We start from the raw sequence: 25,199 nt of genomic DNA, 5'->3' as shown, positions 1-25,199 counted from the left end.
GGAATGAACCCACACCCACCCTGCGCGTCCCCCGCTCCCCCACCAAAAAAGGAAGAAGAAATAGAAGAAAAAGGCAGAGTAGTAGAAGAAGAAAAAACAATTATGAGGTATACATACCTTGCTCTCCTCTTCTTGGGGCTGTGTTGCCTTGGCACCAAACTTTGCCTTTTGTTTTCATACCTTCTAGCTGGCTGTGGACATCAGATATGTGTGTGGGAAATTTGTCCATTTTACAAATAGAGGCCTTGAAAACTGGTTTATCAAAGTCGTTTTTTCACTCAATGAAATAACATATTAGTGAGTCCAGGGATGCTACTAAACCTCTTACAGTGCATAGGGCAGCCCTCATAACAAAGAACTACTATCTGGTCCAAAATGTCAGTGGTGCCAAGCTTACAAAACCTCGTCTAGGGTATACGAGCCAGGCAGCCACAGGAATTTTTGCAGTGATGTACATTAGTTGTTTCTTGTCTAACTGTATATGAGTATAAAATATGCAGTGATAGAGGGTGGGCCATTATCCTTCCTCAGAAAAGTCCATATGGAAAAGGATAAATGGTGATTTATATGATTTTTTTCTTTTTTTTAATTGAAGTATAGTTAATTTACAATGTTGTGTTAGTTTCTGGTGTACAGCAAAGTGATTCAGATATCTATATATTTTCCCATTATAGTTTATTACAAGATATTGAATACCGTTCCCTGTACTATACAATGGGACTTTGTTTATCTGTTTTATATGTAGTAGTTTGTATCTGCTAATCCCGAACTCCTACTTTACCCCCCCCGTCCCTTTTCCCCTTTGGTAACCGTTACTTTGTTTCCTATGTCTGTGAGTCTGTTTCTGTTTTGTAAACAAGTCCATTTGTATCATATTTTAGATTCCACATATAAGTGATATCATATTTGTCTTTCTCTGTCTGACTTATTCTACTTAGTATGATAATCTCTAGGTCCATCCATGTTGCTGCAAATGGCATTATTTCATTCTTTTTTATGGCTGAGTAGTATTCCATTGTGTGTGTGTGTGTGTGTGTGTGTGTGTGTGTGTGTGTGTGTGTGTGTACATCACATCTTTATCCATTCATCTGTCAGTGGACACTTAGGTTGCTTCCATGTCTTGTCTGTTGTAAATAGTGCTGCTGTGAACACTGGGGTACATGTATCTTTTCGAATTTGAGTTTTTCCAGATATATGCCTAGGAGTGGGATTGCTGGATCATATGGTAACTCTACTTTTGTTTTTTAAGGGACCTCCATACTGTTCTCCATGGTGGCTGCACCAATTTACATTCCCACCAACAGTGCAAGAGTGTTCCCTTTTCTTCACACTCTCTCCAGCATTTATTGTTTGCAGACTTTTTGATGATGGCCATTCTGACTGGTGTGAGGTGATACCTCATTGTAGTTTTGATTTGCATTTCTATAATAATTAGCGATGTTGAGCATCTTTTCATGTGCTTCTTGGCCATCTGTATGTCGTTTGGGGAAATGTCTATTTAGATCTTCTGCCCATTTTTTGATTGGGTTGTTTTTTTTTTTGTTATTGAATTGTGTGAGCTGCTTGTATATTTTGGAAATTAATCCCTTGTCGGTCGCATCATTTGCAAATAGTTTCTCCCAGTCCGTAGTCTGTCTGTGATATATATGATTTGCTACCTGGGGGTATGTAGCTGGAACCAGGAGTCTTGAGTTCCACAATGAAGCTGCTTCCTCCCCTGAGTCAGCGGAACCCGACACCATTGCACCCAGTCGTGTGGCTGAGGAAGGGATGAAGTTTTGGCTTTAGTGAATCAGGGAAAGGAGTACTTTTTAACAAACATAGTTATGTCAGAAAGTTGCCTTTTATTCTAAATAACTTCTTCACTTGAAAATAACCTTTTCTTTCCTCATTGATTTGGCCTTTTCACTGACATTGCATGCTGCCATGAGGATATTATTACCTGTATGGTAACAAGGAAGTCCAAAGGATGGTGGCAACGCCTCTGAGAGTGTGGCAGTTACCACCAGGATCTTTGTTTAAAACAAAACAGTGAGTGACACTTAGGTTTTGTGTTTATTATACATGAATGTGATGATTCCAGATCTGAGCTGGACATGTTCAGAAAATGGTTTGTTCTTTAAAAAAGAAGTGTCTGAAAATAAATTCCATTATGTGCTTTAAATGCTAGATCAAGGACTTTGGGGAAGGTTTATAAAGGATTTATAAAAGGGACATTATATCCTCTGATATACCCAGTAGTAAGAGAATTTGCTTGCCCTTTTGGTTTCCATGATGCTTCATCTCTGCAGAGTTCAACATTTTAATTCTTAAAATGCCGAGGTTAATATGCCTAAGATAGTATCTGGAATAGAGTCTGCAAGAATGCCCGCTAAGTTTCCTCCAGTGACAGTCGGCTGGGCCACTGTTGGGTGTCAGCGTTTTCCCGGATCTGGTTCACAAGCAATCATGTACCCATCTTGATTACACAAATTATATTTAACAACTGCTCTTTGTGAATGCCCATTCCTACGTAATTTAATCCTAATTAAATAAATCCTCTCTAATCCTTACCGCAACCCTTCAGGGCAGGGATTATTACCCTCATTTTGCAGAGGAGAAAACTGAGACTTACGTGAATTGCCTAGGGCCACACAATTAATAAGTGGCAAGGACAGTGCTTGAACCCATGCTTGTCTGATTCCAAAGCCCCTTTCAAACAACAACCCCCTATAATCACTGTGCTAACCTGGGACTACGTACGTTCATTCATTCGTTCAGTCATTCAACAAATATTTATTGAACATCTAGTGTGTGTCAGGAATGGTTAAAATAGTCACTGAGGATACAGAAGGGAACAAAATAGACTAAGATCCCTTCCCTCGTGGTGTTTCTAGTCTACGGAAGGAGACACATAATAAGTATATAACATGTCACGTGGTGATATGTGATACAGAGACAAAGCAAGGAAGAGGGAAAGAGTTCTGGTTAAGTGGTGGAGGTTGCAGCCTAACACAGGGCGGTGAGGGAAGGCCTTCCTGAGAAGATGACATTTGAGAAAAGACCCACGCGGATGAGGCTGAGGATCATGGGGTCGGTCGCCTGGGGAAAAGCGTGGCAGACAAAGACACCAGTGCTGAGGCCCTGGAGGGAACTGTGCCTAGCGTGTATGAGGAAGGCCCATGTGGCTGGAGCGGACTGCACAAGGCGCAGAGCAGCAGGATTTGAGGCCAGGGAGACGAGGGGTAAAGGAAAGGACAGGTGGTGAAGACTGCCAGCCCATTAGTAAGGACGCTGGCTTTTACTCTGAGATGAGAACCCATTTGAAGGTTTTGAGCACCGGATGGCATGGTGTGACCTAACATTTTTAGAGGATTATTCTAGTCTAGCTGCTGTGTGCAGATATTTGGAGGGCGAGGACAGGAAACAGGAGACCAGTTAGGGGGCTACTGCAGTTATCCAGGGGAGAAATGACTGGCCTGCACAACAGTATTAACAGCGCACGTGAGGAGAAGGGGTTAGACTGGGTGTGTCTTGAAGGTGGAGCCAGCAGATTTGCTGATGGGCCAAGATTTTTGACCTGAGCAACTGGGATGATGTACCATTTACCGAGGTGGAAAAGCCTAAAAGGAGAAGCAGTCAGGGGAGACCAGGCATTTATTTGAGGGCATGTTAAATTTGATTTGGGATATTTTAAAGGTCCCCACTGCACACCCGAATGGAGCTTTTAATGGACAGCTGAATATATGAGTCTGGAGATCAGAGAAGAGGTACAGACTGGAGACACAAATTGTAAAAGTCATCAGTTGACACATAGCATTGAAATCCATGAGACTGCATTGAAGTAACATGCATTATTGGTTTGAGTCAAGGATAGTCAAATCCATGAACTAGAACTGTGCCTACTTTTTAGAGGTGATTACCCCATGAACGTGGCCTCATAATGATGTTCCATCATCTGTGAAAACATTGCCAGTAACCCCCAGAGAATTAGCCAGAACTGCTCATATTAAAGGAACTGACTGTGACCAAAACTCAATCTGCCTGTATGGCTCCAGTGAATTTCTAAGACGTACAGTATAAGATCAGAGAGGAAATGGTGGGATCCAGGATTATGCAAGAGACCCAAGAATTCATGAGTCAAGTGGGTGTTGAAAGGTCATTGAAGGGACACAGAGAAGCATCTAGAATGAGCAATACATTTATAAAGAGAAAGAAAATGTAGTCATAGTACCTTAACAGAACTTTGTTGATTTGCCTGCAAAATAGGAAAACAGAAACTGAAGAAAAGCTACCTTCAAAGTAGAAAAGGACCAGCTGGAAGGAGATGAACTCGTCACCATCTCCGCCGTGCTCGGTCCAGAGGGAGTGGGATAGAAACACACAGAGGGGTTCAGGTATGGTCAACTCTGGGGCTTCCCGGGGGCTGAGGGGGTCTCCTGGGACACGGGATTTCCCATGCTGAAACCAGGGCAGTCCTGGGCAAAGCAGGATGCGTGGTCACCCTGTGTCCAGGCCAGAAAGACTTCCTGGAACTGAGTAGTTTGGCAGTGGAATAGAAAACAACTTATTTAAATTTAATCTGACAGATGTAATCAAAATCTCTTGGTGATTATTTCCCACCCTGAGTGCTCACATGCTTAACCCTTTAATTTCTGGAGGGATTTCAGAATGCCTTCTGGTACACAGTGACTTCTGATGGGACCTGTCGACCAGCCCCATGGCTTGGAAGCACAGTGTAAGACTAAAAGGAGTGCTTGTGACAGAGGAACATCATTATGACTTCAGACAGGCTGCAGTGGCCTTTTGAGGCCAAAGGACCATCTCTGAGGACAGACAAGACCAGGTACTGGAGGTCTGTTGATCACTCTGTGGGCACGTCTTCTGCGGCAGGAACTGAGGCGCACACACACCACACACACACAGTCTCAGTTTAGACATCATTTCTGGTGCTTTTCCTATGGTCAGCTTCACTCATCCTTGCATTTTGGGAGTCCCAGCCACCGCGTTCAGTTAGGGCAGGACTTATGTTTTGCTCACCTTTAAACCCCCATGGTCTTACCCACTGCTGGGTATAGAGTAGAGGTACAATAATCATTGAATGACTGAGGAGAATTCCTCCTTTTTTTCTTTTTTTTTATTATTTATCATCACTTTTCCTAAAAAACTTGTATTTCCTAGGTGTGACTCCAATCCACAGCATATTATGTTATATAGAGCTTACTCTGTAACTGAGCAAGAAACCAAAAAGGAGATAACGTACTGGATATAATGACCGAGTGTGATGACTTCGTAGAGCCCCAGAAAGTCAGCCCTAGGAGGGATCATCCAGTTTGACCATCTTGTCAAATCCTCTCATTTTACAGGTAAGAAAGGGAGTTCCGGATGGATTAAGTGACTGAGGTCACACAGCCAGGTGTGGCAGAGCTAAGATTAAAACCTGGTTTTTGGTTTATATTGTGATTTAGTAGGAAACCCTCCCAATATCCTCCTTCAGATACACTGCTCTGTTGACTTTTTCTTTTTAAGCAGTAATTTTAACTCTTTCTCTGATCTTCCGGTTTCTGTCCTTAGACCCCAAGGTCCTCTAGGGCTTGGCTATAAAGGATAATGAGACAACTATTCTCAGAATAGAAATAGTAGCAGGGCCCTCTCAGCGGTTTACCAAAAGCCAGGGAGCCCACTCTGAAAAGAACAAAATCCATCACCCCTTGTGAATGAACCCACCATACACGCCCCAGCCCCCCAACGCACCCAACTCAGTAACACACGACAAAAGACAGCACAGCACACACACCAACTTTTGCCACTTTTGTATTTTATTGTGGAACTGAGGTGTTTTTTTTTCTTTTACATCAAATATCCTCAATGGAAGAGGGGATATTGCACACAAATATCATAAAAGCACTACATATTACTTTCACTGGAAACTAATTTTCTACATTAGATATGACTGGATAGGATAGAAGTGATGCAGGATTATAAGACATAATACCATACACAGCTGCAGACTGACACAAACACCATTCAGAACAAGAGAGAGGAGTGGGAGGTGCTTCTCAGCCAGGCTCAAGACCATGTCCTTCCAGGGTGGAAGGAGAAGGGCTGCATGCAGCGCCATAAGCCTGACTCAGTGCCGCAGGGGCGTTCGGAAAAGGGCAGCCCCGGTCTTGATGCCCCATCTCGATGGCTCCTTTTTTGGGGAGCTCCAAATGAGTGCAGAGAAGCTATTTATTTCTTCCCTTCCTTTTCAGTTGTTGATGCTGCCTTTTAAATTAATAAAGTCACAGATTTTTTTTTCATAGTAAATAGTTTTAATACCAGGTGAATAACCTAATTGCTTTCAAAGAAATGCTCACCCCCTAGGCTGCTTTTGGTGTGTTGTTCAGTTGGTTAAAAGATAAAAGCTTACAGTTCCTTTCAGATGGAAACAGGGTCTTTTCTTCTAAATCTGAAGCGCAAAAAAAACGTTATTAATCTAACTCACAATGTCATTACTGAGCAAGAACCTCCTGTGACAGGTGACTAAAGAGGCAAGAAAAGCAATTTTAGAATTGTAGAGCAGCTCCTGAGAGCTGAAATTTGGTAACAGGGAAAATGGGAAGTGATAAAATTTCCATTAGCAAATGATTAAATCTTATTAAATAAGTACTGGAAAGCTCCTAAACTGTGTAAGCTATTGGAGACACTTAAAACATTCATATACACTGGGGAAACCATTCACTATGATATGTAAGGTTAAGAAAAAAAAAACATTTTTTTTTGGAACACCATGGAAAATGGCATTTAAGGGTTGGGAAGGGAGGGGAGGGTCAGTCACTGTATCCAGCCCCACCACAAGACTGGGAAAGCATGCACAGGGATTGGGTTTTGAGAAAGGGGATAGAATTAGTTAAAATTGAAAATGGAGGATCATCTCTAACGTTTAGTCTCTGTAGAATTTTAAGAATACTACCAAAAAGTTCATGATCATGAGTGCTATCTCGATGGAATCCCATCATTTAAACAGAGTGTAAATTCCTTTCACTCAAATATTCAATCTATACAATTGGATTAAGTAATCAGTATGAATAAAGCTCCTAGAAGTCTGTGTCAATCTTTAGCTCTCACCATGAATGTACATGGTACATTGTGATGGCTGTTACTAAACTAATCGTGTATTTATGAAACTAGCAAAATTAGGTTAGTCACACAGGTAGGAAAGGTGTCTGGAAGGACAGGAGCAACCTGTAATGTAAATATTGGTGTTCCTGTTATATTCAGGCTCTGTGGTCATCACTGAGAACAATGGATGGAGAAAGGTACTGATCTATTTCATAGGAAAAAGAGCCAGCTGACCAGTGACAGCTTTTGTATATTTTTTCCATTAAATTCCATAGCAAAAAAGAAAAGAAAAAAAAAAAGGAGTGGGATAGAATGGTTATAATTGAAGAGTGGCTATAATTTTCCTAAAATGTTTGGTTTTTTTCTTAAAGCAAAATAATGTACATGTTAAATAAATTTAATCTGGGAAATTGGAAAATAATTCCATCTTCTATCAAAGAAAAATCAACCAGAGGTCTGGATTTGGCAAGAAGGCTGGAAATCTGTTTCTCTTCCAATGCATCATGTGAACCAACTTAACTAATTATTAAATAATCACCTTCAGAGTCTTAGGTTGTCTCTTAAAATACCTTTTAAGTAGGTGAGTTTATACTCACTGAAATCCTTTTTTGTCACAATGTGTTTTCCATCATGTGCTCGTTTTTTTGTACCCTAAATCAATGCGTTGTTCTTAAGGACTTCAAAGAAATAGGGTAATAAATAAAAGCTGCATTTCTAGAGAAGCCTAAAAAAAAATAGAATATTAATTTTTTTAAAAAATTAAACATTTGAAAAATGTAATTCACAGCATTAAGTAGACTGCATTAGGTCCTCGGTGAAGGGACCCGGAAGAAGCATTGTTTAAACCCTCATAGTAGTTAGCAGTGCAAAACACACACTTATCAGACAAAAATAAACTAAAATGTTAATTCTGAAATAAATAACTAACATAGAAAATAAAACGAGGTGATTGTTGACTACTCCATAGATCTTAGAGTCTGCAGGAGACGCAACTCGACAGAGCCCAGCACAGCTGTCACTGAAAAGTTTGCCACATCTGAACACTGGGTGCGTTGATCTGCAACTTGAAACTTAACGTCAGTTTTAATCATGATCTGGCTTCCCAGGTTCATAGTTCAATGATGACAATGATGGAAATGATCTCTGAACTCTACATGATGAACCGTAGGAGTTGGGAATTCATTTGTTTTCAACGTATTTTTCTTTGTTTTTTTTTTCCAAAAAAGAAAATCCCCAAGCAAATTTTTGCTAGGGTTCTTTGAACTTGTCTTGGCTCTTTTACCTCATGGTTGAAGATCTTGAAAGAAGTACGTAGGATACCACTGGGTGATGTACTCGTAAAGGCCTGGAAAAGTAGCCATTCTCCCCCACTCTAAGATAGCACATACTCAGATTTTTGTTATGGGACTCAAGGGGTGGGAGGTATCACTATTCCTGGTAGCGATGGGCTTTTAATAAATATTATTACTGCAATATCAGACTTCAATCTCACCAGAACTTCAAAAAACATTATTCATTTTTTTTGTCTTACGAAACACTAAAAAAAAAGACTGTCACTTGAAAATTTTCTTTGCATTTTCCTGTAAATGAAAACATTTGTTAAAAAGTTCATCTATGAAAAGTTCTCACATATCTAAAAAAAAAAAATTCTTCTGTACACTTGTTCCCATAATTATGCTGAACTTAATGGAAAATTAAAAAAAAAAAAAGCCAATGTAAGACAAGGGAAGCTAAATACTGTACACTTGCTGAGAACCTCTTCCACCATTAAGATTCACTGTTTTCCCAGTTCTGATCATAGAAGCCGTTTCAGTCTTGAACTTGCAGTAGTAAAGAAGCTGTGAAAGGCTCAACTTGCTTGGCTGAGGGGCCTGAGGTGGTATTCAACACGCAATGCTCAGCATCAGACTGTTGCACCAATCAGGTAAGCTCCTAGTACCCCTCCCACGCGCACACACATGCTCCTTTAACTGGAGTATCTATAATCCTACACGGATGTTTTATAAACTCGCTGTCTCACATTAAAAAATAAGTGCATCAAGTATCTTTGTACATTCAAGTCACTTCCTAAGGCAAATTGTCTACCGTATGTACTCCCAACTGCTTTGGTATTTGCTTGTTTATCGGGGTGGACTTGGGTGTCTCCACATGCAGGTTAATTGACTCAGAGTGGACTAACTGGGTGCACAGATGCTGGGAGCATGCCTTAGATCAATCTACTCGTGTGTTTGAAGAGTCTGAGAGTTCTGAATGGGGTTCAAACCACTTGCATGTCCAGTCTACACTCACTACGTTTTGTCAGTGTGCAGCCTTCAAGCTGAAGGAGCTTATTTAATTAAGGCGTGAAAAATCTCACATGCCCTCATTACAAGTTTTGTTCTTTTCCGTTTTCTTCCAGCCAACTTGTTTTAGGAAATTAAGACCGTTTTTGATGACTCAGACTGACACAAGTTGCAAACTTTGCCTGTGCAAACTACAGAATAGACAATGCAGACCTAACTAATGGTTATTTTCTCTTCTCTGCCCCACCCTGCTCTCTCTTTCTCTCTGGTATCTCACCAGCATTCTCTACCATTACATCTCCTCCTCTTGCATTCTTTTTTTCTTTCTCATTTTCTCTCTCTCTCTCTCTGTTCTGCGTTCCCTCTCTTTTGTGCGTGCGCGCTCTCTCTCTCTTTCTCTCTCTAAGACAGATGCCTCTACCTAGCAGAAATCAGTTGGGTTTGCTAGTGCATGGTTTCCAAATGTTCAGCAGAGATGAACTGGGGTAGGTAATTTTGCAGTAACTTGAACCCTAGTGTGGGAAGACTGCTACTTCCCTTAGCAATCAGCAAAAACTGAGAAATATTAGTGACTTGTATCACCATGACACAGTATAGCGTTTGGCAGGTAACAGTTCAGCGACTTATTTAGGTGAATTGACTTTTGTTAGAAAAGGTGGTTTCAAACTGAAGAATTTCTGGAAACAAAGTTCAAACCCTGTGGTGCGGCTGGTCTGGTTGTTACAGTTCAATCTTACATGCAGGGAAGGACTCGTCTTGCATAACCACGGTACTGCTGCTTGCTAAAACCATGATGTTGAGCTCCTGCTGTTTCTCATGGGTCTCCTGGTACCATTCCCTCATCACTTCTGAGTCATGCGTTGGGATCAGGGTCACCTGCAGGGAGAGAAAAAACAGCTGCTGAAGAGCAGAACCGGAAATCGGATGAAAAACAAACAGAACAGCGAGGTATTAGACCATTAGAAAAAGAAGGGCAAAGAGAAAAACCTTCTATTGTCCTTAGGAAATTCAAAGAATTTTTCAACTTAACGTTTTCTAGGAACCAGAATAAAGCTGCCAAAAAATCAGTTTTTCTGGGGGAGCTGAACACTGGAACCAAAATCAGTTTATCAATGAGTCGTCGGTTTTTCAGTTCTTTAGTGTTAAGAGAAGTGCTTCGGCTAAGGTGGAATTTCTTGTATTTCCTTTAACATAACTGATCCTAAGAACAAACGTTTGTATCTTTAACTTGTGTGTGTGCTTAGGGGCAGAGGAGCTGGGTGGGTAGGCGGGCACTGGCTTGAACAGTAAAAATTCCACCTCGTATTCAGTAAGAGGCCACTGGGTGTTTCTCATTAGATTTCATATGATGAAATAACCAGCATTTCTATTCAATGTTATGCAAGCACAGTTTACTGAATGACTACAAAACCATAAGGAAAACTTAGATAAGCAAAAACCATAGCTGACATAGTATTAAGAGTGGTTCGTGCCTAGTTATGATGCTTGGGAGCCGGGAGTATCCTGCTGGGGACCATTTCCAGCAGTGCCCCTCCTGCAGCATCTCACTGGACAGCCGATTTTCTAAACGGCCATATTCCAAGCTTTGGTCTACTTGTGAAGCACAAAGGAGTAAAGACAAGTCCTCATCCGCATCACATGGAAATATGACCACTTGGTTACACTGGTTAATATTCTTGGTATATTAGGGTGAAGGGCAAGTAATCTTGGTCCCATTTTGCAGATAAATGTATTATGCTTTAGGGTGGTAAAGTGGCTTTCCTCCAAGTCCCTGGTGGCTGGTGGTAACAAGAATACTTTTAGACCGCCTTCTGTGTGTTAAGTCCACTTTGTCCTCAGGACAGTTTATATGTGGCGGACGCCCCAGGGTACCTCAGGTGGATCCACAGTCATAATGGTGCCTCATTAAACATGGTCCCTTCCCTCTGCCTCTGGACACAGCTCCATGTGAAGTGCGGACACTGTCCTGGAGCTCTTACCTGCATGTTGCTGCCCCACTGGGCCTTCCCTTCCAACAAGGCGTCCAGGACAGCCCGGCTGGGCTCCTCAGCAGCGGGGTCATTCCCACTCACCACGTAGTAGGACGACCTCACTCTCTTGAAAAATTCAACATCGACGTTCTTACTATTGCTGTGGTTGGGAATATAGCACAGGTCCAAGTACACAGGGGGGCCTGGAGGCACAGCTGAGGGCTTGGATGTCTTGGTGTTTCCTGGCCCTTCAGTAAATGAACAAAAATAAAGAGAAAGCCGGGGTCACAGGAATGCGAAGAGACCCATCTGTCCAGTACACCTTCCCTACTCCTTCCCAAGAAGGTCCTCTAGGACGTGGGGAGGGGGTACTGGGCATTCCCCTCTCTCATAGAGGGCATTTAACACTGGCAGTTTGAGAAAATATGACCTGGTTGTTTACCATCTCAACAGGAGAACTGAAGAATGGAATGTTTCCCTTTGTGGACAACCCATTAGGAAGAAGAGTTCAGGCCTTCCTCAAAGATGGAACTAGGTAAGTAACACTCCTTCTGAAAGAGCTACTAATGTGCATTTTAATTTGAAAAGTGGTCTAAGAAACAGATTTCTAAAGGACAAAAGAAAATATCTGCATTTGGTAAAACACAGTTAAGCAATCTTTGTAATCCAGTTAAGATCTCATTTGAAAGCAGTTTTGCCCACAGCTGAATATTATACCCTCACATTCGACCTAGCCAGTGGTCAGATCTTAATTAACATCATATGATTTCCAAGACCCTCGGCACCTCAACCTCATTCATAAACTGATGAAACACTGTATTCTCTCCTTAGGACAGTACTCTAAAATGTGAGACGTCTCTCCTTAGACAAGATCGGATACCAAACTTTGGCAAGAGGAAGGGTCAGAAAGACTAGGCTTTCTCTAGCCAATCAGGACATACCAGACTGAGGTCAGGGGCACGTAGCAGCCAAAATTCCCAGTCTAAATCAGAAAGCCCGGGCAAAGTAAAGATTCAGACTAACCCCAAAGTTTCTGGGCACCTTGTCTGGTGAGCTGGCTTTCTGATTTGTTCTAATTAGAAGGTTTAAACTTTTTGAAACATTAATACAACTAGCATTCTAAGGCAGTGATTCTCTCCCTGGCCACATGATTAGAATCACTTAGCATGCTTAATACCAGGCCCCAGGCCCCAGAGTCTGGCTTAACTGGGCTGGACACCACCATTTTTTAAAAGCACCTCAGCTGATGCTAGTGTGTATCTGGTTTGAGACCACTGCTGTAAAGCCATTTAAAATACTAGCTGGATCCTATATATTTAATCCTCTTGCCTTTCTCCATGGGATGTATAGAGGCTGTCATCCCAGAGTCGAAACCAGCAGTGAATTGGTCTAGTTTTATTTTCAGGGTGGGTAGGGACGTGGTGAGAATCAGCCAAACTGGTATTTGGATAAACCGACTCATTCTATGAACAGATTAGCCAGCCTCTATAATGAACCTAAGCTAAAAGCCCTCAACATATCCATGTGTGAGTCTCCCCGAGAATTCTGACTTGTAACAGAAGTTTGTGAGTTACATTTCTTCTAATATTTAAAAATGTCTGCGGTTTCCCCTTGCACACTAAATCACTCCCATCAACACCCTTGAACATTGCTCACAGCAGCCCAAGCCAGACGTCGACCCAGGTTTGTTTTAAAATTAATGAATAGTGCAATTTTATCTTTTTAAAAAACTACTGGGGAAGCATCTTCAAAGTAAGTTCAAATTAACTCACTTTGCCTCACAATTCTCTCTTTAAGTGACCAAAAAAAAAAAAAAAGTTTAAAAAATAAATCAGTTGTGAGGGCTAGAGTGTATGTTCAGCAAGTTTGGTAGCAGATTTCAGTTGGATTTTATGTTTGGATGGATTTCATGTTTTCTCCTAAGTGCAGGTCAAGTTGTCAAGTCCTTTAGATCAAGGAGTTAATTATCTGGTGGTTTTCCATTAAGTCTAAGCATGAACAAATTCAGTTTGTTTTCTACATGCAAGTAAAAAGAGGAAACCTGCTAAGACCTGAGTCTTGATGTTCCGTGTTGCTTAAAAGTAAAAATTTGTACCTGTAACTAATACTTCCTAAAATGTACTGAATTTGAGAGTCCCAAAGGTTCATCTCTTAGATTTTCCATAATAAATCAAGGAAGTGTTGCTTAAATTACTGTTTGATTTACACGTTTGTGTCAATTTATGTTACTTTGTGAACTGTGATCTAAAATCCCTGAATAACTGTGTAAAGCAAATAAAATATATGAATTCAAATCCCTGTAATTGGTTTGAAGCAACAAAATGAAGCTAGGCCATCAGAGACCTGTTCCATCAAAAACCCAGGTCATTGCTGAGACCTTGATAAGTCTAGGAATCTGAAGTCAGGGGTATCTGCTCTTGCCAAGTGGCATTTCAATCTGAAATAGAACGCTGAGTCTCTGTTAGTGAGGCCGTGTGGTCAGAATGGGATAAGTAGAGCCTTGGATGCTTTTCTGTCTATTTGTACTGGGTACCCAGTGGTCAGCTGAATTCGCTGGTTGATCAAACAAAGCATTGCCTTTAATGGGGATGCATCTCCAGCCTGGTAATTTTTTTCTATTTAAAAACTGTATAACTTTTAATTTTAAAATGTTATAACTTTATTTTAAATGTTTTTATTTTTTAAAAATGGGACCTAAATCTTGGACCTATGCTGCTTATTCCAGGCTTGGCTTGGAACTCTGGTTCTCCCTAGGCCTTTGAGAGCTCCTGGCCTGTGTCACCTCAGCTTGATTCTGGGGCCGGCATGGCCGAAGCCAATGCCAGCAGAATCTTCCCGAGGAGCGTGAAACACACATCCTTGGTTCTGAAGATTCAGAACAAGGTTGTGGTTGCTGTGTTGCAAAAGGGAGCAAACCCAGGGGTCGCATCTGGGAAATCAGAGCTGCCCTGGGCCATAGGCTGAGCTACCCCCAGGCCTACAGGCTACACTGGGCTGAGATCTATACCTTTTGGCAGAAGAAAACAGTGAAGGGAAGGGAGAGCACCAAGTTGTGTTCTCTCACCTCCCCAGTACAAAGTCAAATGGAAATGCAGAGGCTGCAGTTACAAGTAGAACTGTCGTGTCCTGTACCAGAATGCCAGCACCTTCCACCTACCTGCAGTCGCCGTTTTTACCGATTTGGATGTGGAGGCATTCGCGGCATTCTTGGTCTCCTTGTCTTTCTCTTCTCCACGTGCGGCTTTGACCTCAGGAGTGGTGGTGGTGGTTTTTGTTGCTTTTTCCACAGATTCCTTCTTCTTAGGAGAAGCCACTCGGGACACCTTATCTGAGGATTCCTTCAAGGCCCCTGGCTTGGGTGAAGCTGCAGAGGGCTTGGACTTCCCATCACCCTTCTTGACAGGTGAGGATGACTTGGTCTTTGTACCTGGCTTTTTGGTTTTGGTCTTCTCCTTCAGGTCCTTCTTCAGAGCTTTGCCCAGGTTCTGCTCGATGGCCAAGGCCTCCGGGTCCATCATGGACACATCAGGGTGGCGTGGAGAAGGGCTGCGGTCCTGCATGGGGGCCGGAGGTGGATCCATGTGTTTGTATGTGACGGTTTTGTCTGTGGGGATGGTTTCTGATTCATCTTCCGAGTCGATATTCGCATCAGCTGTGATGGAGGGGCACTCTTCTGTCTCTGGGGGGACATCAGAGTCAGTCTGGGATGGGGCTGACTCGCTGACTGAGGTGGGAGGGGTTTCATCACATTGTCGGCCCTGGGGCTTTCCTCCAGGAGGTGGTGGGGCTCCCCCTGATTGGGTGAGGGGCTTCTCCGATTCTTCCGTTGGCTCTTCACTGGCAAACCACTCGAGAGGATTGGGATTAATGAAGGAGGGTGAAAGCTCCGTCTTGGGATGCTTGTATTCACAGGAGGACACAAGGCATAAGTCAACATCCTGGCGAGCCTCGGAGGGGGACTTCTTTTCAGCAGTGTAGCGCTGCTCTGAAGTCTCAAAGGCATATGTAGACGCCTGGGGGGTTCTAGCGCTTTTATCGGGGGTCTCATAACAGTATGCGGAGGTAACAGGGGTTCGTGTAGTTGTTGTCGATGTCTCATAGGAGTAACTTTCAGACCCGGGGAAACTGGCAGTTTTCTCAGTGGTCTCATAAGAGTAGCTGGAATCCCCAAGTGTGTGGCCACCCTCTTCAGAGTCGTCATAGCCATTGCTGATGTCATCCAGGAGCCTTTGAGACCGCTCAGTCTTTTCATAGCTGTAAGCACTCACTTCAGGGGTCCTTATTGTCTTCTCACTTATCTCGTATGCGTACCCAGACTCTTCAGGGCTCCGTGTGGGCTTTTCAGTAATTTCATAGACATAGCCACCATCTTCGGGAGTCTTGGTGGTTTTCTCAATGGTCTCATAGGAGTAGCCTCTGTCACATGGGGATTTGGTGGTGCCCTCTGTTTTCTCATAGTAATAGCCACTCACATCTGGGGTCCGGGTAGTTTTCTCGTAAGCCTCATAGTCGTAACCTTCTTCATCTGGGGACCTGGTTGTCTTCTCAGGTTTCTGATAGGCATAGCTGAAGTCTCCAGGTGTCTTCCCTCCACTGTCCTTCTCCAGGCTGGATGTGGTCAAATCTCTCTTCAAGGCTAGATGGTGTGGCATCGTATCAAATAACATGGAGGCACGGAAGCCATATGGCTCTGCAGATGCTGCACCCATTGGTGGGGGAGAGGCAGTGTGGCAAGCTGCTGTGCTCTCTTTGACTGCAGAGGTAGAGTCTGAAAAACTAGGGGAATACAAAGGAGAGGACTCTCTCGGGGTGAGTGGAGAGATATCAGATTTTGGTGAGAGCTTCTCGCCTTCCAGACTTTGCACTTTTTCAGTGGTGAGCGAGGCATATACGGATATATCTCTGGGAGGAACAACATCGGATAGAGTATCTTCTTGGAGAGGAGAAGCGATCTGAGAAGGGGTATGTGCGGAGGAGGTGGATGGGGAGGCCTCCACCTGAGAGACTGAGATGAGCTCAGAAAGATCATTATCTTGGGTGTAGGACGGCTCCTCCGTCGGTGGGATCTTGTGTGATAAACTAGAGTCCTGCATGTCAGAAGGACTGTAGTCCACCTCAGTTGGCCCATTTTCAGTGATGTGAAGCATACTTGCACCCACTGTAGGGTGATCTGGAGACTGACGGCTGAAGTCCATAGCAAGGGAATGCTCAGGGGATTCCTGGCCAAATTCAATAGACATCGAGGATTGTTCAGATCTGTGATCTTGAACTGGTGTCCTAGACTTGGCTGTTTTAGGGGAGAAGTCTGGTGGAGAAATTGACATTGGTCTTGGGCATTCTTCTTTAGACGGAGACATTTCTGTTTCCTGGAAAGTGGTAGGCGTTTGCACGACAGACACTGAAAGGGAGTCGTCTACTTCAGTGGAATGTGGGGAACCAACCTCAGCATGCAGCGAGGGAGACACGTCATCTGTTGTTGGCTCTGGAAATGAGCTTGTAGCCACAGAAGCTGTGGAGACCGAGGCCACACCCTCCATGTGAGAGTATGTGTCTTCTGCCACACCCTCATCAACAGGGGTAGCTGACTTGTCTGAGATAGTGCCTTCAGAAATGGACATCTTAGTGTCTTCTTTAAAAGATCCAAACTGACCGACATCTATTTGTGTAGGCGAAACATCTCCTCCTAACTTCCTTTCATCTAAAGCCAGTCCTGCTTGAGAACTCATGGCTTCAACATCATCAGTTTTCTTTTCTTGACCAAAGTCTTCCTTTATCGGTATAAAGTCTGTGCTTTTCCCTTCCTGTTTGTCTGGGGAAAGACCAGTGGAAGTCATGTCAGAAACTGGACTTATTTGGTCTGGAAAGCCTTCTTTTCCATTCTTTCCTTCAAAGGGGCTTTCGGTACATCTCTCAGGAGCCTTGTCATCCGCACTTGGAAAACTTTCATATGCAGACTCAGAACCAATTAGGGGAGGGCTCCGTAAAGGAGACAAAACTTTTTCAATAGGAGACTCGGAGTCAGGCACAGGTTCATCCATGGGGCTTATGGAAGCCCTTTCACTCTCATCTTTGGCATCACTGAATTCAAAGCTCACTGGGACTGCCGCTGGTTTTTCAATGACCTCTGTGGGAAGGTGACTAGATTTCTCATCAGTGGGAGATTGGTAGTACGGTGTGTGGCCAGCACTGCCAGTCACAGACTGAGATGGAGACACCACTTCCAGGGTCTTATCCTCAGGACTGGCACAGTGTTCTTCCACTACTTCTTGGGTCACCTCCAGAGATGCTGGGACTCCTTCTGCCTCTGCTGAGACTTTAATCTCACTGGGCGTCAGAGAAAAGTTCACGCTACGTTCACCCACCGGGGTCTTTTCTATGGGTGATGGTGGAGACGGACTCAGGGACGGGCTCTTGGGTGGGCTAAGTTTTTCATCTGAAACTGCTGAGACGATGTCTTTGATCTCCAGCGTGGCACTAGCTCTCACGTCTTTCTCTTCAGAGCAGTAGGCGTCACGTAGAGCAGACCTGCTGAATTTGTCTTCCTCCATGGACGAGGGTGGTGAGATGGTGGAGGCTGAAGCACTGTAATCCTTCCCATCAGTGGCATCTGTTTTTGACCCTTCAGACAGTCCGTTGAGTGATGTCACAGCAGGTTTGGAGTATTCCTGAGGATACGGTGAAGGCTCGTATTTGGTGACGTTTACGAATTCTTGAGATGGGGACTCGGTCTCTTCATTGTTGGTCTCGTCGCTCATCACATCTCGAGGGGTAGACATCTCGTCCATGGGGGTGGGCTCGCTGGATATCTCAATGGTAGACTGGGTGTAGCCGGAGGTGGCAGTGAATTCTTCAGGCTGGTCTTCCCGATTCTCCTCGTCGGAGGCAGTGGCCTCACTCTCCGAGCCTCCGGGTAAAGTCTCATCGTGAATTGAAGATGCAGGTTCTTGGACAGGAGACTGGGCTCCCGCTAGCTTGGTGGACGTGGTAAGGAATCCATACTGGTCCTCGGCACCGCTAGCCTCCGCAGCCTTGTCGACCACGGCCATCACGTAATCTTCAGCTTCGGCCTTTTCAGGCTCGTAGTCTTCCTCTCTGGCATCCTCGGCTCTGTCCTCCTCGTCGCCCTCCTCCTCGGATTGTTCAGCTTCTCCCTTCTCCAGCACCTCGTCCCTGTCTTCTTCTGCTCGGTCATCACCACTGGCCACCGACTCCCTCTTCTCCTTGACGTGCCCGTCGGCCTCGGCCTTGGCGCTCTCCTCCTCCGCCGCCAGGCTGTGCTTGGAGGCGCTCACACACACGCTCTCCTCTGCGTCCTCTTCTGGCTCCTCGGCCTCCTCGGTTTCCGCCTTCTCTTCATAGTCTCCGGTCTCGGAGGACTCCTCAAAACCCGCTCCTTCGTCTTCAAACTTTTCAGTGTCCTCCACCCCCTGCTTCTCGACGGGCTCCAGCTCCTCGGGGGTTTGCTCGCACTCACCCTCCCCTTCAGTGGTGGTGATTCCCTCATCGGGGGACTCGGCAGGACCTCTGGTAACTTCTGTCTCTTTCTGGATGACATAGGCCTCGACGGGCTCGCTTTCCTTCAGTTTCTCTTCATCTTCGATCAGCTCCAGCTGAGGCTGGATGTCTTTTGCTACGTCGACCTCTTCAGCCTTCAGCTCTTCAAAGTCCTTGGTCAGATCCTCGGGGGATGACATAAGGGACCTCTCGGCTTCGAGTTCTTTGGCGGGGCCAGCGGTCACTATTCCAGCCGCTGCCGCCACAGCCGCCGCCGTGGCCATGGTGCCGGTAGCTGCGGCCACAGCCTCTGCGGCCTTGCCTTCCTTCTTAACGACCTTAATTTTCCCCTTCTCCTTCAGCTGCCCAGCAGCAACAGAATCTTTCTTGACAGTCTCTTCCTTCTTGGGTACCTTTGGTTTTAATGCAGCCGGTTTTTTTGCTTCAGATACGGGAGTAGGTGATTTCTTTGTGTCTTTAGGAAGTTTCTTAATTTCTTTTTTGGGTTCCTTTTCCTCCTTTTTAATTTCCTTCTTTTCCTCCTTCTTAACTTCCTTCTTGGCTTCCTTCAGTGGGGTTTCCTTCTTAACCTCTTTTTTGACTTCTTTTTTCTCTTCTTTCTTGATTTCTTTTTTGACTTCCTTTTTCACCTCTTCCTTTTTTGGTTTTTCCTCCTTCTTGACAGGTGTTTTGTCCTCCTTTTTAGCCACTTCTTTCTTCGGCTTCTCCTTTTCCTTCTCCTCTTTCTTTTCTTCGGGTTTTGCCTTTGTTTCCTTCTTCACAGTCTTCTCCTTGGTGACTTTGGGTTTGGCGTCTGTGCCTTGCTTTTCAGGCCCCTCGGCTTTGGCCGGAGGCAGCTCTTCTTTGCTGGGCGCCTCCTTTTCTGTCACTGGAGGTTTGGTTTCTGTTTTTACTGGTTTGTCTTTTTTCACCGTTACCTTGTCTTTGCTTTCAACTTTGGGTGCCTTCTCCACGTGATTAGCTTTTGTGACTTCAGGGGTTTCTTCTTTTGACTCCTTTCGCCCAGATTTGCTGGGGAGTGGCTTTGCAGCTGGCTTCAGGCTCTCCCGGCTGTCGGCCCTCTGCTTCAGTTTTACTTGTTTCAGAGCAGGGGTGGCCACCTGGCCAGTTAGATCCTTCTGGGTGGCCAGTGGCTGTTTCAGGAAGTCCAAATGTTTGAGCTTTTCCAGTCCTTCCAGGATATTGTATTGGGTGCTGTTGCCAGGAAATAAGACTCGGATGATTTTCTCTGCAGGGTTTGCTGGATGCCACACGATCAAAGACGAGACTGAAGTTAAGTAGGAAATTGGGATGTCTATTTCTTGACCGTTAGGCAGGATTAGTTCAGCCTTGTCTTTGTTGGTGCCAGTCCACTGCTGCATAAAATACTGCATTTCCTTGCTGCTCTTGACTGGGTTAAGCACATACATCTCTAGTTTACCAACTCCCATTTTTTGGAAAAGAATGACAGGCTCAATGGTATTGCCTACACTTCTGAACAGAGGTTCTGGCTTCATGGACAATTTGTTTAGGTACTGGAGAGTGAAGCAAGCTTCTTCTATGCTTCTCTTCATCTTGATGTTTGGCTCTGGGTTTTTCAGATTTTCAGGTACATTGAGAAACACAACTCCTAAGTCGGGGGAGATGAGGTTTTTCATCCAGTCACTATTTGTGGTGGAGCCCTGGGACTGTTCTTCCTCGAGCTCTGCGATTTTCCGCTGGAGCACGCTGTTTATTCCAGGCAAATTGTCATCCCCAATGTGGGTGAGCAGGATGGAGTCCACTCGGTCCAAGTGTCGGATGAGCTTCCAGAAGCAGGATTTTCTTTCTGATCCTCCGTTGATAAGCATATTGAATCCATTCACTGCAAACAATGCAGAATCGCCCCTCCCTCCTGGAAAAATGTAACAGCAGGGCTTGGATAGCTTCAGAAATCCACCTGACGTGGGAGGTTCTAGGATATCAAAGGGAGATGGGACTTCCACGGATTCTGAGAGATACTCGGTAAACTCGGAAAGTCCTTCCATCTCTGGCAATATAGAAGCGGAGTTGAGCTTAATATTGATGAAGTCTTGGAGATTATGTCTGTCAAGATTGGAGTTTTTCCAGTCCCCTTCTTCGGGACAGAAAAGGGTTAAGCTGGCTTTGTTGGCAGGATGGGTGGTACTCAGTAACTCCCCAATCTGGGATTTAAAAAATCATAAGAAACAAAGAAAGAAGAAGTTCAAGTGACTGTCATCACTGATCCATCCTCTCCATCTATTACTAGGTATTACAGGATCACTGGACGCACACAGGGCAAACGTCAGAGATGTTGGTTGGTAAATATTTCCATACTGGTAAGTGAAGAGCCTCTGTCCTGACCACTCCTACCATTCCCTCCTCCCTCAACTCCCTGCTCCGCTCCCCCCTGCCCCAAACACCTCCCCCTCAGACCTCGCCACCATCTGTTCTTGCCCAGCAGGGGATCTTCAGAACTCTGCTCCACTTCTAAGACTAGTGACCATCTGGATGATCAGTGCCTGTGTGGTTATGAAGTACTCTGGATACAACCCCTGGGTACTTGCCATGCAAAAATGCCCTTTAAAAAGTAACAAACTATCACAGGGGATGGCTCGGTGAGTCATTTCACCACTGATATGAAACGTTTTCTTTTATTCCACTGGGCTGGGCAAAAAGGGCTGATGACACAGTAAATGAATTTTGATATAGTGCACATGGTGTCAATTTTTAGAATTTGGTAGGTAGAGAAGAAAAAAGTTTGGTGGGGTTTTTTTTGCATCTTGGAGACAAAGTTATAGACTGCATATTACTACAAAAAATTACTGGTTCTGGCATCAGTTCACACTATGTAAAGCATGAGTAGTTCATCCAGCAGATTCTCTGCAAATACAGACACTCTGAAACCAAGATGGTCAGAGCAGTTGGATAATTATGTGAGCAAGGAGCCAAAATTTGTCCCCCATTTGCTCTTGTTTGAATCCAGGGTGAGATCTTCTACTCTATTACAACTCCTGTTCTTTTCAGGGCAAGCTGGGCATGAGTGGCTAAAATCAAATCTGGCTGAAAAGTTTTCAACACATTGTTTAGTACTGCAGGATGCGAAATGCAGAAGAGTTAATTGGGACCAAAACAGGGACTGTGACTTAATGAAAATGCTGTTTTCTTTCTCACTCCATATTATGGCCCTATGCCTAGTAGGTAGTGAGGGAGAATCATGCCATAAACTCCAGTCTTCTTCCTTCAGTTAACAGCAAAGCTCGTAAATCGGCTCAGCGTTTCCAGTGAAAAGAGCTCTGTGTCCTTAATGGTAAATGATGAGGGCAAAGCAAAGATTTCATTTGGTCCAGGCATCCCTGAGCCAGTGGGTCTAAACTCTTCCCTTCTAGTATTGGAGTGGTTTTCTCTGTCTCATACAACTTCCTGGATACCAGCGTTCTGAGGCTACTAGTATGAATGTTTAGAAGGGTTATAAAATCTGAATTTTCCAACGTTAGATTGCAGTAGAATAGCCATTTTTGTTTTGTTAGCCTATTTGTCCTACATTTTATGTGAAGGGTCACAAAACAACAAGTCTTTCTTTGACTTTGCTGTTTTCCTCTGACTTGATGATCTTCTATAAAAGGGATAAGAATCAACTATTTTGGAAGCTAAGAAAACTGATAAACAGCAAATGGTAGCCATCCATGGGGGAGTCTTTGCTCAAATTATTTGCCGACCAAAGCAAACATCAGCACCAACTACGGTTTCCTGTCCAATAATTAGCATAGACCCACATCACCATCACTATAGAACAGTTACAATTGTCTCAGTCCTAATTTTCACACAGAGCACATGCAAACTATTCATGTTTTATAACACATTTTTGAGGCGAAATCCAGGATAACTCAAACTGCTGAGTCTTTAATAGTGAAATGCAAAAATTTAGTTCATTTTAATTTTTGAAATTCTACCCTGAGGGGTGTGGCAGGTAAAGGTATGATCCAGCTGTGTGCAGGGGGTATTCAGTCACTAGCTCTTTTTATGTGACGTAGGTAATCACCAACATCAAGGAGAAGGTAAAAGGACTTGTGGAATACCTCCTTACTTTCCATCCTTTCACCTCTACCCAGAGAGTTTCTATGAAACGAAGGAAATGACCCCCCCAAAGGAAACAAAGCTGTGCAGAATTCTGAGGAAGTCAAGGGCCTTGAAAAACAGCAAAGAGGCTGGTGACTGGAAAGCTATGACGTACAAGAGAGAGCAGAAAACAAAAGTCAGCACTGCCAGACAGGTTTTTTTTTTTTTCACAGAGGGAAAATCCGGTTCCTTTGGAGAAGCAACAACGCACTGTGCATGAGACAAGAACACAGTCTCAGGCTGCAGAGAACCCGTCATGAAAGAGACAGATGGAAAGGGTCCGGGAGGAGGAGGAAGAACAAGCGCTGCGGCCTTGGAGCAGCACAGCAGAAACAAAGCCCCGATATCCCCCCAGAACCGGCTTCCAGACCTGTGCCAGCAGGCACACTGGAGACACAGGGCCTCAAGGGCAAAGACCGGGTCTCACAAGTGCCCGCTCAACCAAGGGGCAGGCGAGAGCAACGAGGAGGAGCCAACAATGTGAGCAGTGACAAGGGGACCTGTGAGTAGGTCCTAGACTCGGGACCTGAGGCTTCCTCTAAAAGGGTTTGCAAATCATCCCCATGATAAATGCTAGCTAGTAGAGCCCGTTATACTAAAAGCTCCTGAATAGGCAGAAACACGTCTTCTCTAGCTCTGTTACCGTTGTTTCCCCAGCACATCATCAGGCTCAGTCGATGTTTGTTGAACCTCACTGAACTTGGCCAGTTAAATACGTGCTGTCCTCCTGAAGTGGACACTTGGGAAGTGACCAGAGCCCACTAATACTTCTCAAACACACTGACTCTGCTACCCTCCCCTTATTCTTGCAAAGACGGGTGGGTGACATGACCAGAAGGAATATTGTTTGGGGCAAAGATAGTCCTTTTTGTTAATTACCTTTTCGAATTAAATGCAGGCATACTGGAAGAGGAAGGAAGATATAGGAAATAAACGACTTTACAGCAGATAATATTAATGAAATAAGATTGCAATTTCTAAACCATAGCCTACTAACTACGTTTCCTTTTGTGGTTAGATTACTTGCTTGGCTAATGAGGAAATACAGCAGACAGCGTATCTGGGTTTTAGCAAGATGTTTAACAGGATCTCTGCACGGTGTGACAGTAGAACTGGGTGGTCCTAGCCAGCCATATAAATTCTGCTGCTCCACGTCAACCTGGAGGGAGGTCTGCGATGGGCTCATTTATGTCCTGTTGGTATTGACGTGAATGAAAATGGTGAAGGCATGCTTATCAAATCTGCGGACAGCATGAAAACAGGAGGCCTAGGCATTGTGGGGCGGCAGAATTAAGACATCTAGGAAAGCCATTGACATTGGGATGACGATGACTAAGTCACCTCTAACAGAGGTATGCTAAAGGGATAAATGTAAAGTCCAATAAACCAGCTGGGAAAGCAGGATTGGGAGATGGGGCTTATCAACAGTATCCGTGGAAAAGACTCAGGGATTTTAGTTGACAGTCAAGTGCATTTATCATAAAGCTAAAGAAGTTTAAATTTCAAGGCTCCTCAGCGGCCTGGTCCCCTCCCAAAGTCCTGTACTTAATTGTGTATTAATAATTTTGTTTTCTTTTTCTTAAAGGGAACCCCCCCAAACTGTGTTAATTACAGAGCTTCTCAGAGCCTGCATCCCTTCTTCACTGACATTTAATTGTGGATGGTGATGGTCAAAAGTTAGTTTTAGACTCATTGAATAGAAAATTGTATTGAAAACTGTAGAAGTCACTGACCCTCACACTCCTAACCTGGTCAGTGACCCCTGGAGTATGGTGTCCAGTGTGAGTCATAGCATTTTAGAGAAACTGGACCAAAAACAAACCAACTGAAATTGCTCGCTCCTCCTCCTTGGCCTTAACCTCTAAACGCTAGACCTGGGCCCCCTTCTCTTCTAACACATTCCTCCCTCTAGACTACTTCATCTATTTTCTAATGTACTGATGGCTTCCACATTAATGTCTCTAGCCCACTCTTAGTTCCCCGAGCTCTGGACTCCTAGATCTAATTGTCCGATAACGCCAAGGCACTGAAACATGGCCAAGAATGAGCTCCTGAGTTTCCCCCATCCCCACCCTACCCCCGCTTCCTGCCAATGGACAGTGACCAGAGAATGTAAGGAACTTTTAATATCTTGTTTCATGGAGAACACTGAGTAGATGAAAATGATTAATCTGGAGGGGAAAAAAATTGGCAGCACTGGTGAAGGGTGTTAAGACACTGTCAGGTGGAAAAGGGATCACATTCCTTCCAT

General features: G+C 44.3%; 1 protein-coding gene and 1 long non-coding RNA gene across 2 annotated transcripts in view; one reads left to right on the top strand and one right to left on the bottom strand.

Moving 5' to 3' along the window:
* The first annotated feature begins 4,678 nt into the window (after positions 1-4,678).
* Positions 4,679-24,450, top strand: LOC132516878 (uncharacterized). The gene is made up of 6 exons (XR_009539493.1): positions 4,679-4,825; positions 5,161-5,345; positions 8,873-9,007; positions 11,789-11,870; positions 14,625-14,738; positions 21,099-24,450. It is a non-coding gene; the product is annotated as an uncharacterized LOC132516878 (long non-coding RNA).
* MAP1B (microtubule associated protein 1B) overlaps positions 5,781-25,199 on the bottom strand; it is a 93,917-nt gene continuing 74,498 nt past the window's right edge. Inside the window, exons 5-7 of the mRNA XM_060143091.1 lie at positions 14,493-21,012; positions 11,345-11,583; positions 5,781-10,241 (exon numbers count right to left, since the gene is read on the bottom strand). Of these exons, the coding sequence (XP_059999074.1) occupies positions 10,086-10,241; positions 11,345-11,583; positions 14,493-21,012 (6,915 nt within the window). The 3' untranslated portion in view covers positions 5,781-10,085. The remainder of the gene's footprint in view (positions 10,242-11,344; positions 11,584-14,492; positions 21,013-25,199) is intronic.

Source organism: Lagenorhynchus albirostris, chromosome 3 (assembly GCF_949774975.1).
Source record: "Lagenorhynchus albirostris chromosome 3, mLagAlb1.1, whole genome shotgun sequence".
Lineage (NCBI taxonomy): Eukaryota > Metazoa > Chordata > Mammalia > Artiodactyla > Delphinidae > Lagenorhynchus > Lagenorhynchus albirostris.
The sequence above is the reverse complement of the archived record's forward strand: the minus strand, read 5'-3'. Positions and strand labels throughout refer to the sequence as shown.